Source organism: Canis lupus, chromosome 19 (assembly GCF_003254725.2).
Source record: "Canis lupus dingo isolate Sandy chromosome 19, ASM325472v2, whole genome shotgun sequence".
In the NCBI taxonomy this organism is placed as follows: Eukaryota; Metazoa; Chordata; class Mammalia; order Carnivora; family Canidae; genus Canis; species Canis lupus.
The window spans coordinates 54627964-54644113 of record NC_064261.1 but is presented as its reverse complement, the minus strand read 5'-3'; the positions used below and the strand labels follow the sequence as shown (position 1 = coordinate 54644113).

The 16150-nt window shown below is 33.7% G+C and overlaps 1 protein-coding gene across 7 annotated transcripts in view; it reads left to right on the top strand.

Annotated features, from left to right (window-relative positions):
* PRPF40A (pre-mRNA processing factor 40 homolog A) overlaps window positions 1-16150 on the top strand; it is a 59421-nt gene that overhangs the window by 27701 nt on the left and 15570 nt on the right. For 5 of the 7 annotated variants that reach the window (XM_049097120.1, XM_025468989.3, XM_025468990.3 and 2 more), the window contains 5 exons: window positions 6000-6110; window positions 7723-7843; window positions 8082-8135; window positions 9710-9734; window positions 10394-10768. In XM_049097120.1, coding sequence (XP_048953077.1) covers window positions 6000-6110; window positions 7723-7843; window positions 8082-8135; window positions 9710-9734; window positions 10394-10768 — 686 coding nt within the window. The remainder of the gene's footprint in view (window positions 1-5999; window positions 6111-7722; window positions 7844-8081; window positions 8136-9709; window positions 9735-10393; window positions 10769-16150) is intronic. The other 2 variants (XM_025468993.3, XM_025468994.3) reach the window with 1 other exon arrangement.

Sequence of the window (16150 nt, the reverse complement as noted above, 5' to 3'; positions counted from 1 at the left end):
GCATTTTATTAAAGCTTCACTATGTCTATTTTAAGATCAGTTTTTAGGGATATTCTGTGTGCTTTTAATTTAAAGTTATTTTGTTATCCTATTTTGGCGTATCTTTCATCTCTTTGCTCTACCTAAGAAGAGAGGAGTGTCTTAAAATCCTTAACTTAAAAAGATGTCATCTTTTTCTCCCTGTATTTTTGTTGTTGTTGCTGTGTATTTCAAGGCTGAATTACTAAACACATGTATGTCCAGAATAAGTTTTTGCTCTGTTACTTTTTATCCATAGTAAGTCCCTCATTTTCATTATGGTTTTTGTTTTAAATTCTGTTAGGTAGAAACTGCTATCATAGCTTTTTAAATTTTTTTTATTTTGCCTTCTAAAATCTTGATGTATTGTAAATAGGAATTTTTTTTACATTTTTACTGCAAACTAGTTATTGCCAGTTCAGAAATTATTTTTATATTTAGCTTAGTGCTAGGTATGTTTATCAGTTTCCCTGGGAAATTAGAATACTTTTTTTTTTTTCATTTCAGTTAGATTTTATTAGAATCTTTAGCAGTAAAGATAAGAGAATTTATCTCTTTCCCAAATATTTATATCAGTTATTTCCTATTATTTATTATATGAATAGTTATTTGCTATTAAGTGTTTGTTGAAATACAGTGATTATAGACCCACATTTTGGTCATGATTTTAATAGAAGTGGCTTTAGAATAACTTTTTATTGGTTTTCAGTAAGTTGCCCTTCATCATTTTGATTTTTTTTGTTATTTCTAGGATTTTTGTTCTTATTTTTTTTAATATATCTGACCTGTCATAATTTTGAGGATGTGATTTGATCATACCGAGTCTCTTGGTGTTTTCCTGCGATAGTTTCTTTTCTCAGTTTGTTAATAGAAATAATTTCCTTACTGATTTCCCAATATTAAACCACCCTGACATAGCTATAGTCAATTCTACTTTGCGTATATACACTGCAGGTTTCACAGTTTTTCATCTTTTCCTAAGATCTGAAACAAGGACATTGTAATTTTGTGTTCTTTAAATCATACATGATATTCTGCTATGAAATTATCTAGTTGGGTATCTTTTAGTTCCTTTTGTAGTAATTGGAATATTTTTGTATGATGTGTTTCTTCCAGGGCAAATTATAATAGTTTGTGAGGAAATGATTTGCTCTAGATTTTGGGAGTTGGTTGTAAATCTTCGATTTGCAATTATGTTCTTCCTTAATTCTAATCTTGTATTTTGTCTTTTTCTTATTTTCCTTAGAGTAGTTGAGGGAACTTTTCTACCTATGTAGTGTTTCAGTTTAGTCATGTTTTTTCTCTTGGTTTCATTCAGTTGAGCTTATACTTGACTACAGAAATAGTCATGTATGTAAATGTTTATCTTGTGTACTTAGGTTTATTTTAGTTTAAGCATATTGAATTTATTCACAAGCCAATTGTGAAGTATATTAGCTCTCTTGATAATTATATATATTCACTTTTTCCTTTTATCCAGTCTTTTTTTTCTTTTAAACATTTTCTGTGTATTTTTTGCCGCTATACCACAATGTCTTGTTCTGTATTTATTAACACTGCATCTTAGACATTTTCTGTTATATCAGAACACAGATATCCATAAGATACGTGTACAGTGTGAATGGACCCTAGCTGAACAGTTTTCCTGTGGGTAGATGTTGACCTACCTCCAGCTTCTCCCCATTACAAGTAATCCTGCAGAGAACATTCTTGCCCATCTCTGCAACTGTGCATACAATGGGGCTTTGTGGTGTGAAATACCAGCATCAAGGGATTCTTTGCATTTTTCTTTGTCTTTTGTTTGCATTTTCAATTTTGATGAGAACCAGTAAATTGCCTGTGAACCAATACTAATTCTATTCCCAGCACTGGCGAGACCGTGCACTTTTCCTCACACCCTCCTAACATTGTAGATCAGTAGTCTTTAACTGTCACTTGTCTGATGAATAAAAAGTTTTCATTTAATGTATGCTTCCTTGATTTACTAGTGAAGTTGAACATCTAATTATATTATCTGTATTGAGTCCTGTTAATGGCTGTATTTATTTTTCCATTAGATTGTCTTACTAATTATAGTAGAGTTTTGTATATTAAGGATGATAGTTTTTTAATTCCTTATTTTGCAAATTTATGATTTCGGTTTATCATTTGTAAGAATGTTAACTTTTGGTTGATTCCGCAGAACTATCATTTGTGTTGACAGCTTTTTATTAATAACAGTAACTGTCAGTAATAAAGTAATTTTGGGAAGGCTGTCATCTGTAACAAAAGTGCAGAGTAATACTAGAGCTCCAGTGCAAGGATTGTTCTACAAGTCTTCAAAGCAACTAATCTAATGGTTAAAAGTAATGTTCTGGTTTTGGCCCATTCAGAATACACATCTCTTTGTCACGTATTCTATGATTAGGCAAGGACAATCTAAATATGTGATGGGCAGCATTTGTTTATTGCTCTAGAAAGGTCTTTTTTTTTTTTTTTTTAAAGTAGTGATTTTTAGGAAAATAAGTTTTTTGAGTAGACTGTGCTGTCCTCATTACTTAATATAACTACTTGCCTAAGTCATATATTTTGTCCTATAATACTTTCATAGGACAAATGTCCTAGGACTTTCATAGGACAACTTTATAGTTGTTACTGATATATGCATTAATGTTTTATGCCATTCTTCATCTTATATTTAACATTCAAAGATGCCTTTTTTTAAAAAAATTTTTCTTTTAAAATACTACTTACTAGGTTTGAGCAGAAGCAAGATGCAGTTTTACTTTTAAGTTGCAGATTAGGTGCATTGAAGGAAAAGGAACAAAAGTTTATCAGATAAATCATTTTTCTCCAGAATTGACTTCTATAAGTAGATTTATTAGTTAAGGCATTAGGACAAAATTTATATTCCTATCTGAAATAATTGTTTCTATCTATTGATGCAAAGTGTTGGAGCCTTGCCCTTAATAGGAACTTAGTGGGTGGGCCAGGACAATGTTGTAATGAACTCACTAGCCAACTGTGTTAAACTTGGGCATGTTCCTGTACTTTCTTGTGCTCCATTTTCTCTTTTTATAAAGTGGAGATAATAAATAGTATCTACTTGAGTGGAGTTAAAGAATTGAGAATTGATGCAGAGCAGTGAGTGGCATAGCACAGTGCTTACCACTCGTTAATAGATCAGGAATTCATCTGTCCTTATTGACAATTAGACTGTTCTGAATATAATACCCTTGGCACAGCATTTGTGTGGGTGAAATGTGGTCTTTAGAAGCAAATTTGACTGAATTGTTATAGTTTTATTATTTACTTCCTGAATCACTATGAGCAAGTTATTAACCCTTGTAAGCCTTGGTTTTCTTATTTGAAGAATGGGGATAGTGTTCATACTGGTTTGTATAGTTGTAAGGCTTAAATAAAGTAATGGCTAGTGAATACTAAATTGCTTATTGTTTTACTGGTTTGTATATTTCTCCTCTTTGTCCCTATTATTTGGTAAAGTGTACCTTGTCCCTTTTAATTCCATTTTTTCATAAGTTTGTTTCTGGTGAACTTCCTCTTTTCCTGAATGCCCTTTAGCAGGTGCAACTTTAGGAAATTTAAATATAATTTTGGAACTTAATAGATTCCTCTTTAGTGCAGTCCTGAGATGCTGTTGGGTTCATTTTTTAAAAAATGAAAGAAATACAAACCTCTGTATGCCTTAGCAGAATTTGTGAAGTAAAGCAGTACTCATAGTTGAGGCTTCCATATATTTCTAAATCACATCACCTTTAGGTTAAAAGATGTTAAAGTAACAATAAGCTAAGTATTTCCAGCAGTTACTATAATATTTGCTCCAGAAAGATTATAGTTGTTATATGCTGCTCAAGGTGCTAGAACAAGTTAAGGAATTTAATAACATCTTTTGAACTATCTAACTCTCCTGCTACACCATGCACAATCCATTTGGTATAGTCATGTCAGATGACTTAATGAAGAATCTATATGAAAAGCAGACATTTTGTTATCAAACAGCTCAAATTGTATCAAGTTTCTTCTTTGAATTCTAATGGCTATTTATAATTCCTTCACATTAACTCATTTTCTTCCAAGAAGTTTTAGAAAATAATCATCTTGCCTCATCTACTTGTGTTAAAATCACATTAATTTGTGTCAAGTCATCTTTACTTGTTCTCTATCCCCTCATTTTGCAAATCTTCATTAAATAGCATATTTGCTTTGACCATTGAACATGTCTGAAATGGAGATTCGTTCTGTAATCCATTGTGTCTTATGATATCCAGTCTGCAAGCAGCAGTTATGGCTTAGTTGTGCATAATCTGAACAACAAAAGTGCCAACATCAGAAGAATGAATGTCAGTGGTTTCAGAGAAAGTTCTAGAAATAATGATGACAGAGCACTTTTAGGAATAAATGATTATGGTAAGAGAGTAGAAAAAGCAATAAAATGATGTATGCTGAACCACATTCCCAATGCAGAAATCAGAAGTAGGTGTGTGCTATTTCTCAGTTTTGTTGAGAAGGAAGAAAGAAGATTCGGCTTTAAGTACAGAAGATAGTTAAGAATAAGTGCCGGTGATTTTCAGTTTTAATAAATGCTGCGTTACCAATATTATTGACAAAGGGAATGATCAATACATGTGGAATATAATGGACGTCTACAGCTCTCATTCAAAAAATGGTCTCAGTGTGAAAGTTTAAGGAACAGCTTTACTGTTTTGCCTATTTTTCCTTTTATTTATTAAAAAACTGAATTTTGATTAAAAGTGCCTAAGAATACATCTTTCAGAAGTGCAAAGTAAAATCTGAGTGTTAAAAAGCATGTGATAGTTTGAAGATGATTTTACTTTTTCTTAGAAATATATGTACAGTGTTTTGTCTTAGATTTGAAGAAACGTGATACAGGTCATCTCTAACCCTTTTTCAACCGTACTTTGTTACAATCTAAATAATCTGGTACCTGGAACTGGACTTAATACCTTTGATGTCATTCAGTAATTTATTTATTCATGATTCCTTGTAAAATTACTTTTTTTAAACGTCTTAAGACCTAATTGACATATAAAGCTGTACATACTTAATGTGTATAACCAGATGATTTGGGGAATAAATAAATACCTGAGAAACTATCACCACCAAGACCACAGACACCTATCATTTCTCAAAGTTTCTTACCACCCCTTTTATTATTATTTTATGTGTTTATGTATGGGAACCTTGTAAAACTCTTAACCAGCCTTTATCTGAGGCATCATGTCTATTGATACCTGAAGTTTTACTAGCAGCTTTGAGTAGGTTCTTAGTAGTTCGTCTGGGTCCTAGAGCGGATATACGTTCTACACCAGTGTCACATAATACTATCACCTGTTTTATGTTGAAGCATTTGGATTCACTTTTTATCCCTGTTAAATTTCACCTTGCTTGATAAATTCTGTCATCCAAAATGCATCCTTTCTAGCTTTGACAGCTGCATCTTTATGGCATGTCAGTCTAGAACTTTGTCCAAGTTGAGGTACATAATTCAAGTTGTTGAGCTAAAGAGCACTAGCATCTACTTCATATATTTTAGCTACATATATTTCTTAGATTTGAAGAAACGTGATACAGGTCATCTCTAACCCTTTTTAACCCTTCTACATATATTTTAGCTACAAGGCATAGGTTGTATTGCATGTAGATTGTCTTGTGTGTGTTACAGAATTACCATTCTCAGAAGAAACAGTCATATCCTTATCCTTCAGAGATACTTCCTAGAATACAGAGATTCTAAAACCTCAATAGATCCATGCCACTTTTGAAATACTTCTAAAATGGTCTGTTTTTCAGTTATCTCCCTACTACTTGCATTGATGAATTATTCTAAATGACTTAAAACTGAGAAGTATGACTATTTTGTACTTTTGTTTGCATATTGTTAATAAAACTAATGAAAACTGATGTTCACTGGTATAGCACTGTTAAATAATTTAAATCTTTCTGTAATTTTTGCTCTTTAGAAATCAATGTGGACTGAGCATAAATCACCTGATGGAAGGACTTATTACTATAATACTGAAACAAAACAGTCCACTTGGGAGAAACCGGATGATCTGAAAACACCGGCTGAGGTAAAAGTTTGAGCCTTTAAAATTTATAGGGGGCGGGGATTCCTGGGTGGCTCAGAGATTGAATGTCTGCCTTTGGCCCAGGGCGGGATCCTGGAGTCCCGGGATCGAGTCCCACGTCGGGCTCCCTGCATGGAGCCTGCTTCTCTCTCTGCCTTTCTCTCTCTCTCTCTCTCTCTCTCTCTGTCTCTGTCTCATGAATAAATAAATAGAATCTTTAAAAAATATATATATATAAAATTTTTAGGGATTGTTAAATGGATTCTTTTTTTTTGGATTTCATGGGTATTTGGTAGGAGAACAGACCAATTTTGTTTACTGATTTTTTATTTTTTGCCCCTGCTCAGGAACCCTTATCAAGTGGCATCTTGAGAAAGATGATTTAAAGAATAAATTCGAAGAGCAGAAGGACTCTCACTGCTTGCCCTCCATTTTTTAAATTCACATTTTAAACTGTTTTCCTTTTATAGCAAACCTAGGTGATTCCATGTTTTCCAATGAATTCTTAAGTTTCCACTGAGTTAGGGTAATGAAGATCGAATTAAATTACAAGTACTTCCTTCTGTAAGAGTGGGAAATCGTCTCTGGAAAAAGCCCCTGAAAAGCGTGTTTATTTCTTTTTGTGTTGCAAATTTTATCACTTAAAATATACAGTGTGGAAATTAGATTGAAGGAATAAACTGAGTAAACATTATTGCATACGGTATAATAGGGAACTCTGGAGTCCTAAGGAAGAGTTGATCTGGTATTTCAGGCCATACTTGGGGATTTTTTTCCTAATTGGCAGCGTATCTTTATTTTCTCCCTCTTAATTAAGGAATTAAGATACAAAATTAAGATACAAAATTAAGATACAAAAATATTTTCCAGGCAACCATATTAACGCACAGCAATACTTGGGATGGAAGGTTGGCAGATAGTAAAAATTTTTTTATCCCAGGACTGACATAAGCAAATACTTCTTCCTTAAATATCATCACCAAAATATCATCTAAATAAGAGTTTTCAGTAGCATTCTCATGCCACCCTAGCCAGTGTTATATATATTAGGTTTTAAGTATATCACACTTTTTTTGTTTTCTTACATAAGATAGTTCACATAGGTTTAATAAATTATAGCCATAAACCTTGTCTAAGCATGGATAAAGCAGGGTTTGCTTTTTCCTAGTTTTCATGTTTTTCCTACTTTTATTAGTATTTGAGAAGTCTGTCATAATGTGTTTGTTACAGATTTTACTTATGGTGGAGTATAAATGGCAACAGCAAATAGGATTTGAAATTTATATAGACCTGATTTTTGAATCTTGCGTCTGCCCCTTAATTAGGTGTGTTATCTTAAACAAGTTACTTTCTATAAGCAACAGTATAAATTAGAAGTAATGGTATGGATGTTGCAGTATTATTGTAAAGATTAAATAATATTTCAAATAACATCACCTTCCCTGGTGGTCTAGTGGTTAAGATTTGGCGCTCTCAAATAACATCACCTAAGTATGCTGTGATTGGTAGCTTATCTCAAAAGCATTTGATTTGTAAAGATTCTGATAATATTTAGTGAAGCAGAGATGTGAATAATAAGTGATGGTATTAACTGAAGATTTGTATTTTCCTTTAGCAACTTTTATCTAAATGTCCCTGGAAGGAATACAAATCTGACTCTGGAAAGCCTTACTATTATAATTCTCAAACTAAAGAATCCCGCTGGGCTAAACCTAAAGAACTTGAGGATCTTGAAGGTAACACAGAAAAAAAATAATTTCTAATGCTAATTTTTTACATATCTATGTCATTCACATTGAAACAATCCTTCATAAATAGGATTGTTCAAACACAGGTCTTATTTTTAAAAATTAAATGATTAGAACGTTTTAAATGGTATAACCGTTTTATGGGCTCTTATTTTCTTGTTGCTCTAGATATCAGTTCTATAGATTTTAAATAGATTTTTATTTGATTTGATTCCACTGAAACTAGGATACCAGAATACCATTGTTGCTGGAAGTCTTATTACAAAATCAAACCTGCATGGTGAGCTGCTTTGATAATTCATTTTCTGTCATTATTTAACATTTTTTAGAGTATGTTACTAATGTTCACTAACCATAATTGGGTAAATCTGCAGTGAGAAATCTCTAATTAAAAATTCATTTAAGGGTTATATTATAAATGAGCTTGTAAATTTTAAAATTATACTTTGATTTAAAAAATTAATTTACCATTGGAAAATTGAATAAGGGCATCATGTACAGTATTTATAAATACAGCTGTTGAGACATACATATAATATGTGACTTCACCCATGTAGCAGATAGCAGAGAGCCTTTGAGTTCAGTTTAAAATTTTAATATATTATCAGACTATGCATTTAATGCTGATTTTATTTTAACACAACATTGCAAATTAGCTTTTATGTTTGTTATAGGAGGAGTTTTAAAAATACCATGCTTCACTTACAAAGGGAGTATTTTTCATTATCCTTAACTATTCAAAATACCCCTGAAAATTGGGAAATACTACTTAATATAAAACCCAGTTCTTCAAATAGAGATTAGAGTGAAAATTGAGAATTCAGTTCTTTTACTCTCACTTTTGAAATAGAATCTGGTGTCATTAATTATCAACTTAGCAGTAATTGCTTAAGTAAAATGCTTAGAAGCATTTTAAGAAATGGAGCCAGTAAATTAGTCATCAGTGTGGAATGACATCTGACAGTGAAGAGAATAAAAATTTCCTAAAGGCACTATGGTCTTAAGTCTACTTACCTTTTTCCTGTGTCACGTAATTAGCTTGGATCATCATTGTATCTGAAAAATATGTTAATTTATGTTAGTAATGATGACTCCTATAGTATGTTTTGTCAGACGTCCTAAACCTGCTTTCTGAAATGATTTCCATTAAAGGGGGATAAGTTTTTTAAGTACTTTGATAAAGTTCAGCTTTGTTACCAATTATGTGGACCATCTCATTCCCTAATGATGCTGAATATTTTTGTTACTCATAAAAAAAAATTAATTGGAATGGAAGCTGAAATACTGAATGCAAGTCTTTAAAGCTCTTTAAATTTCTATACTAGCATTGGCTAATAATAATGTAGATAGGTAGATTCCCATTTTATTCATGTAAAAAATATCAAGCTCATTTCTGATATAACCCTACTACAAGATAGTTGGTGTGCATAACTATCTATCTACCTGTCAATGCTAGTATATATGTGCTGGAATTTCATAATATGAATTTGGTCTCATTTTGAATTTGGTACCTTTAAAATGATCAAATAGTTTAACCCCCCAGAGAAAATGCTGTTTTATTCCAGAATTATACAGATATTCTGAGTTCTGCAATAGCCAATAGCCTTTGGGAAAGTAGCAGTGTGCAGAGAAACTTTACTAAAAACTGCTGTCATTTAAATTTGTCTTCATTCTTTAATTGCTGTCCTGGAACTTTGGAGCAAGCATTTGCTCTGAAAAAGTTTGGGTTTTTTGGATGGTAAATTAAAATCTTACTGTATGAGAAACTTCTCCTTATCTCCCTTTAAAGTTTGTTTTCATTGATTGTATTTAAAAACCATGTCATAGGTAACTGTTCTTTTTTCTCTTTAATAGCAATGATCAAAGCCGAAGAAAGCAGGTAAGCCGTTTTGGACATCAGTACAATTTACAAATTTGGGATCTCCAATATGTAACATTCTTGTTTTAAATATTTGCTTTATAGTGTAAATAATATTTACCATGTTCAGTCTGATGGTGTGATATCTTTGGAGGATTTGGGGTAGGGAAAAGAATATTTACCAAGATATATACAAAGGACAGTTTGCTAGATGGTAATTATTGGAATTTGGATTACATCCTTTGAATTAAGAAGCCTGTGTTACAGAAAAGTCCAAAGTTTGGTTTGATTTAATTCCTGTATCCAGGTGTTCTTTGAATATATGAAGTGGATAAAATTTAAAGTTCATATAGAAATTAATGATATAGGACAAATTTTATGGTATGTAATACAATGTGATAGTAGGGCATTTTGTGATTGAAAACGATTGTTGGACTTCCGGAAGTGCAGATTGTTGCATGAGTCCCTATGCTATATTATCCTGGATGTTTGCTCAGTTAAGTTGAAGTAATCCAGTTTCATTGTTTTTAGTCTTCTCAGATAGCTTAATAGTTTGTCACATTGCCTTTCTCTCTTTTATAAATCTTATTCATTTGATTTTATGATAGACTATATTGTATGGCTTTCTGATTATTAACGAGATGACCAGTTTGTTGTTGTTGTTATTTTTTAATATATAGTAAGCAAGAAGAGTGCACCACAACATCAACAGCCCCGGTTCCTACAACAGAAATTCCGACCACCATGAGCACCATGGCTGCTGCAGAAGCCGCTGCCGCTGTTGTTGCTGCAGCCGCAGCTGCTGCTGCTGCTGCGGCTGCAGCCAATGCCAGTGCTTCCACCTCTGCTTCAAATACTGTTGGTGGAACTGGTCCAGTTGTTCCTGAGCCTGAGGTTACTTCAATTGTTGCTACCGTTGTAGATAACGAGAATACAGTGACGATTTCAACTGAAGAACAAGCACAACTTACTAGTACTCCTGCTGTTCAGGATCAGAGTATGGAAGTATCCAGTAATACTGGAGAAGAAGCAGCTAAGCAAGAAACTGTATCCGAGTAAGTTCAGTGACTTGTCTTTTGCAAAATTAAGACTTCATTAATGGAAGAAATTTTGAGTTTACTTGATAGCCATTGAGTGTTTAAAATTTTTTTGAGAATCAAAACATGAACCTTTAGATAATCATTACCAAGGCTGAATTTTGTGGGCTCATGGTCTTAAATTCTTGAAAAACTATTCCTCAGTTTTATAAACCAGACTTCAGAGACACAGGGCGAGGGACAAATTAAAGAGGAGTACCAAGCACCTTAGCAATCAAGATATGTCAGTTGCCGTGCAGCAATTTTAAATTTTAAGTCAAAACTAATGCAGAAAAGCCCATGATTATTAAAATAACAAAATTTTAAATAGAGACAGGATTAGTATTATTAATTATTTTGCAACAGGCTCAAGTATGACTTAGCACAACTCTGCAAGGAAGTGCTATAGTTTGATGTTGAACAAATAGAAGCAAAGATTAGGTAGACAAAAATAAAGATTTACTACGGTGTAAGAAAACTGTTTAGTAGGGTGTAATTAAATTGGTATAACTTTTTAATGACAAAATAGCTGTATCTGTCAATCTGTAGTTTACATGTGCGTGTATTCTGTATCATCTGGTCATATTTCCTATGGCTGTGCTTTATATAGATATAAAAAGTAACCTTGAGCTATGCTTCTTGACTTTAATGTCCACATATATTTTTTAAATAACTGTTAACTGTGATGTCACATTCCATACATGATCACCCATCTTCTTAATATTTAAACATTGATTTCATCTCCCAACTTCTTGTTAAATATTCTTTTTTATTTTATGTACAGCTCCCAAAGTGAAAATAGCTTTAAATTTTTTTCTGATGCTTAGAAGTTGAAAAAGGAATCTACATGGTATATTTGAAAGCACAACAGTAACATTTTTATGTATTTCCTTGTGCCCTTTTTTACGTTTTATTTCATCTTTTAAGGATTTATTTATCTGAGAGAGAGAGAGCATACACACTTGTGTGGGGGAGGAGGGCAGGGGGAGAAGGAAAGCAGACTTACCCTCTTAGCGCAGAGCCCAACATGGGGACTTCATCTCAGGATCCTGAGATCATAAAGCAAGAGTTGGATGCTCAACCAGCTAAACCACTGAGGCACCTGTTTTTGTTTTTTTTTTAATAATGTCTGCAGTCATCCTGGAGCTCCAACTCACAATCCCAATATAAAGAGTCGGTTATTGGTCTGTTTAGGTTTTCTGTCCTTCCTGTTTCAGTTTTGGTAGTTTATAAGTTTCTAGTCCATCCATTTCTTCCAGATTGCCTAATTTTTTGGCATATAGTTGCTCATATGTTCTTAAAATCATTTGTATTTCCTTGGTGTCGCTCATGAACTCTTTCATTCATGATTTTATTAATTTGGGTTTTTTCTCTTTTCCTTTTGATCAGTCTGGCTAGGGCTTTATCTGCCTTATTAATTCTTTCAGAGAACCACCTCCTAGTTTCATTGATCTGTTTTACTGTTCTCTTGGCTTCTATTTTGTTAAATTATGCTCTGATGTTTATTATTTCTCTTCTCTCTTAGGCTTTATTTGCTGTTCTTTCTCCAGATCCTTTAGGTGAAAGGTTAGCTTGTGTTTTTGAGATTTTTCTAGTCTTTTGAAAGAGGCTTGTAATGAAATATGCTTCCTTTTAGGACTGCCTTTGCCATATCCAAGGTTTTAAACAGTTGTATTTTCATTTTTGTTAGTTTGCACGAATCTTTTTAAGTCTTGAATTTCCTGGTTGACCCATTCATTCTTTAGTAGGATGCTTTTTAACCTCCAAGTGTTAGAGTTCCTAACAAATTTCCTCCTGTGATTTGAGTTTTTCAAAGCAGTGTGGTCTGAAAATATGTAGGGAATAATCCCAATCTTTTAGTATTGGTTGAGACCCGATTTGTGACCCACCCAGTATGTGATCTATTCTGGAGAAAGTTCCATGTGCAGTCGAGAAGAATGTGTGTTCTGTTGCAATAGGATGGAATATTCTGTGATTATCTGTGAAGTCCATCTGGTTGAGTGTGTTATTCAAAGCCCTTGTTTCTTTGTTGATCTTCTGCTTTGATCTGTCTATTGCTGTGAGTGGGTTGTGGAAGTGTATTATTATTTATTTGTTTCTTTACTTTGGTTAGTAATTGGTTGGTATTATTGGCTGCTCCCGAATTAGCATAAATATTTATAATCGATAGATCTTGCTGAGTAGGCCCTTTAAGTATGATATAGTGTCCGTCTCCATCTCTTACTACAGTCTTTGGTTTAAAATCTAATTTATCTAGTATGAAGATTGCTATCCCAGCTTTCTTTTGAGGTCTATTTGCATAGTAAATGGTTCTCCATCCCCTCATTTTCAGTCTGAAGGTGTCTTTAGGTCTAAAATGAGTCCCTTGTAGACAGCATATGGATGGGTCTTGGTTGCTTTTTTTTTTTTTTTTTTTTTTATTTATTCATGAGAGACACAGACTTGAGAGAGAAGAGAGGCAGAGACACAAGCAGAGGGAGAAGCAGGCTCCATGCAGGGAGCCTGATGTTGGGACTTGATCCCGGGACTCCAGGATCACACCCTGGACCGAAGGCAGGCGCTAAACCACTGAGCCACCCAGGAATCCCCGGGTCTTGTTTTTTAATCCAATCTGATACCATTTACTAATGGACTAAAAATCATAAGATACCTACGAATAAACCTAACTAAAGAGGTAAAGGATCTGTATTGTAAAAACTACAGAACACTTATGGAAGAAATTAAGGAAGACACAAAGAGATGGAAAAACATTCCATGCTCATGGATTGGAAGAGTAAATATTGTTAAAATGTCTATGCTGCCCGGAGCAATCTACACATTTGATGGAATCTCTATCAAAATACCAATGACATTTTTCACAGAGCTGAAACAAATAATCCCTCAGATTTGTTTGGAACCAGGAAAGACCCCAAAAAGCCAGAGGAATGTTGGAAAAGAATGCCAGAGTTGGGAGCATCTTAATGCCTTACAAAGCTGTGATCAAGACAGCATGGTACTGCATGAAAACAGACACATAGGTCAGTGGAACAGAATAGACAACCCAGAAATGGACTTCGAACTCTATTAGTCAACTAATCTTTTGACCAAGTAGGCAAGAATATTCAATGGAAAAAAATAAACAGTCTCTTTAGTAAACAGTACTGGGAAAGTTGGACAGCCACATGCAGGAAAATGAAACTAGACCAATCTCTTACACCATACACAAAGATAAACTCAAAATGGTTGAAAGACCTAATGTGAGACAGGAATCCATTAAAATTCTAGAGAAGAACACAGGCAGCAACTTTTTTGACCTCGATGACAGCAACTTCTTGCAATACCCATCTCTAAAGGCAAGCGAAGCAAAAGCAAAAATGAACTTTTAGGACTTCATCAAGATATAAAGCTTCTGCACAGCAGAGGAAGCAGTCAACAAAACTAAAAGGCAGGCTGTGAAATGGGAGAAGATATTTGCAAATGACAGTTAAGGGGCTAATATCCAAGATCTATAAAGAACTTTAAAACACCCAAAAAACAAATAATCCCGTCAAGAAATGGGCAGAAGACATGAACAGACATTTCTCCAAAGAAGGCATACTGATGGCCAACAGACACATGAAAAATTGCTCAACATCACTTGGCATCAGGGAAATACAAATCAAAACTTCAATGAGATACCACCTCACACCAGTCAGAATGGCTAAAACTAACAAGTCAGGAAATGACCTTTTGAGGAGGATATGGAGAAGAAGGAATCCTTTTATTACACTGTTGGTGGCAAGCTGGTGTAAAACCACTCTGGAAAACCGTATGGAGGTTCCTCAAAAAGTTAAAAATAGAGCTACCCTATGACCCAGCAATTGCACTATTATCTACCCCAGAGATACAAATGGAGTAAAAGTGCACCCCAATGCTCATAGCAGCAGTGTCTGCAATAGCCATTGTGTAGAAGGAGCTGAGATGTCCTTCAACAGAAGAATGGGTGAAGGAAAGGTGGTGTGTGTGTGTGTGTGTGTGTGTGTGTGTGTGTATTATATATATAATATATATAATAATATACACATTAATGCACAATAATATATATTATATATATATAATATACACAATGGAATATCACTTGACCATCAGAAGGGATGAATACCTACCATTTACATCAACATAGATGGGACTGGAGGGTAATTAAGTAAAATAAGTCAATCACAGAAAGACAATTACATGGTTTCCCTCATATGTAGAATATAAGCAATAGTGGAGAGGGAGGGAGGACTACAAGGGAAGGGAGGGAAAACTGGGGAAAAAAGTCAGGGAGGGAGACAAAGCATGAGAGACTATTAACTCTGGGAAACAAACTGGGGGTTGCTGTAGTGGAGAGGTAGGTGGGGGATGGAGTAACTGGGTCAAGGACATTAAGGAAGGCACGTGATGTGATGAGCACGGAGTGTTATACACAACTGATGAATTACTGACCACTACATCTAAAACTAATGATGTACTATATATTGGCTAATTGAATTTAAATTAAAAAAAGATACATACTCCAGCATGTTGAATGATTATTAATTACATATATGTAAATTTCAGTGTTCTGATAGACATTGAAAGTTTTGGGATGGTATTTTATATATCCTTTTATACTTTTTTTTTTAAAGATTTTATTTATTCATGAGAGACACACAGAGAGGGGCAGAGACATAGGCAGAGAGAGAAGCAGGCTCCCTGTGGATCGACCGGACCCCAGGATCATGTCCTGAGCCAAAGGCAGATGTCCAATCGCTGAGCCACCCAGGCATCCCTATACTTTTATTTTTTTCTACAATAATTTGTTTTTCGTAATTTCAGCAACAATTACTTTCTGCTTATTTTCTTTCTAGTATTTCCTTCTAGTACCTGAATCGTCATAAACTTTTTAATTTCTGCAACATATACCATTTACAGGTGGTAATTTTTGACTGGGCCCTTTATACTATTTCTGATAATTTTGAATAAATTTCCCAAAGTAAGGTTACTTGACTCAGAGGGTATGAATATATTTTGTGTAGTTGTTCCATTTAATATTTGCTCCATTCTCTTCCCCTAAGCATTCTGGTTCATTTTTTTTTTTCCTGCGTTATTTTACCTTTATATAGGAAGAGATGTTAGTAGTATATGATCTTTTCATTTTATAAAGACCCCCAAACTAGTGCAGTTGGTAATTCTTGAATATTTTCATTCTTTTTGTTTGATATCAATGTTTGACATACTTTTTTGTGAATTACAAAAGAATATATATATACTTTCAGTTTTGTGGATCAGTCTTAAAATGATGCCGTCCTGTGGTAGCATATAAGAAGCCATAATATATAAACTTATGAGTAAAACTATATGTATAGAAACAGATAGTGG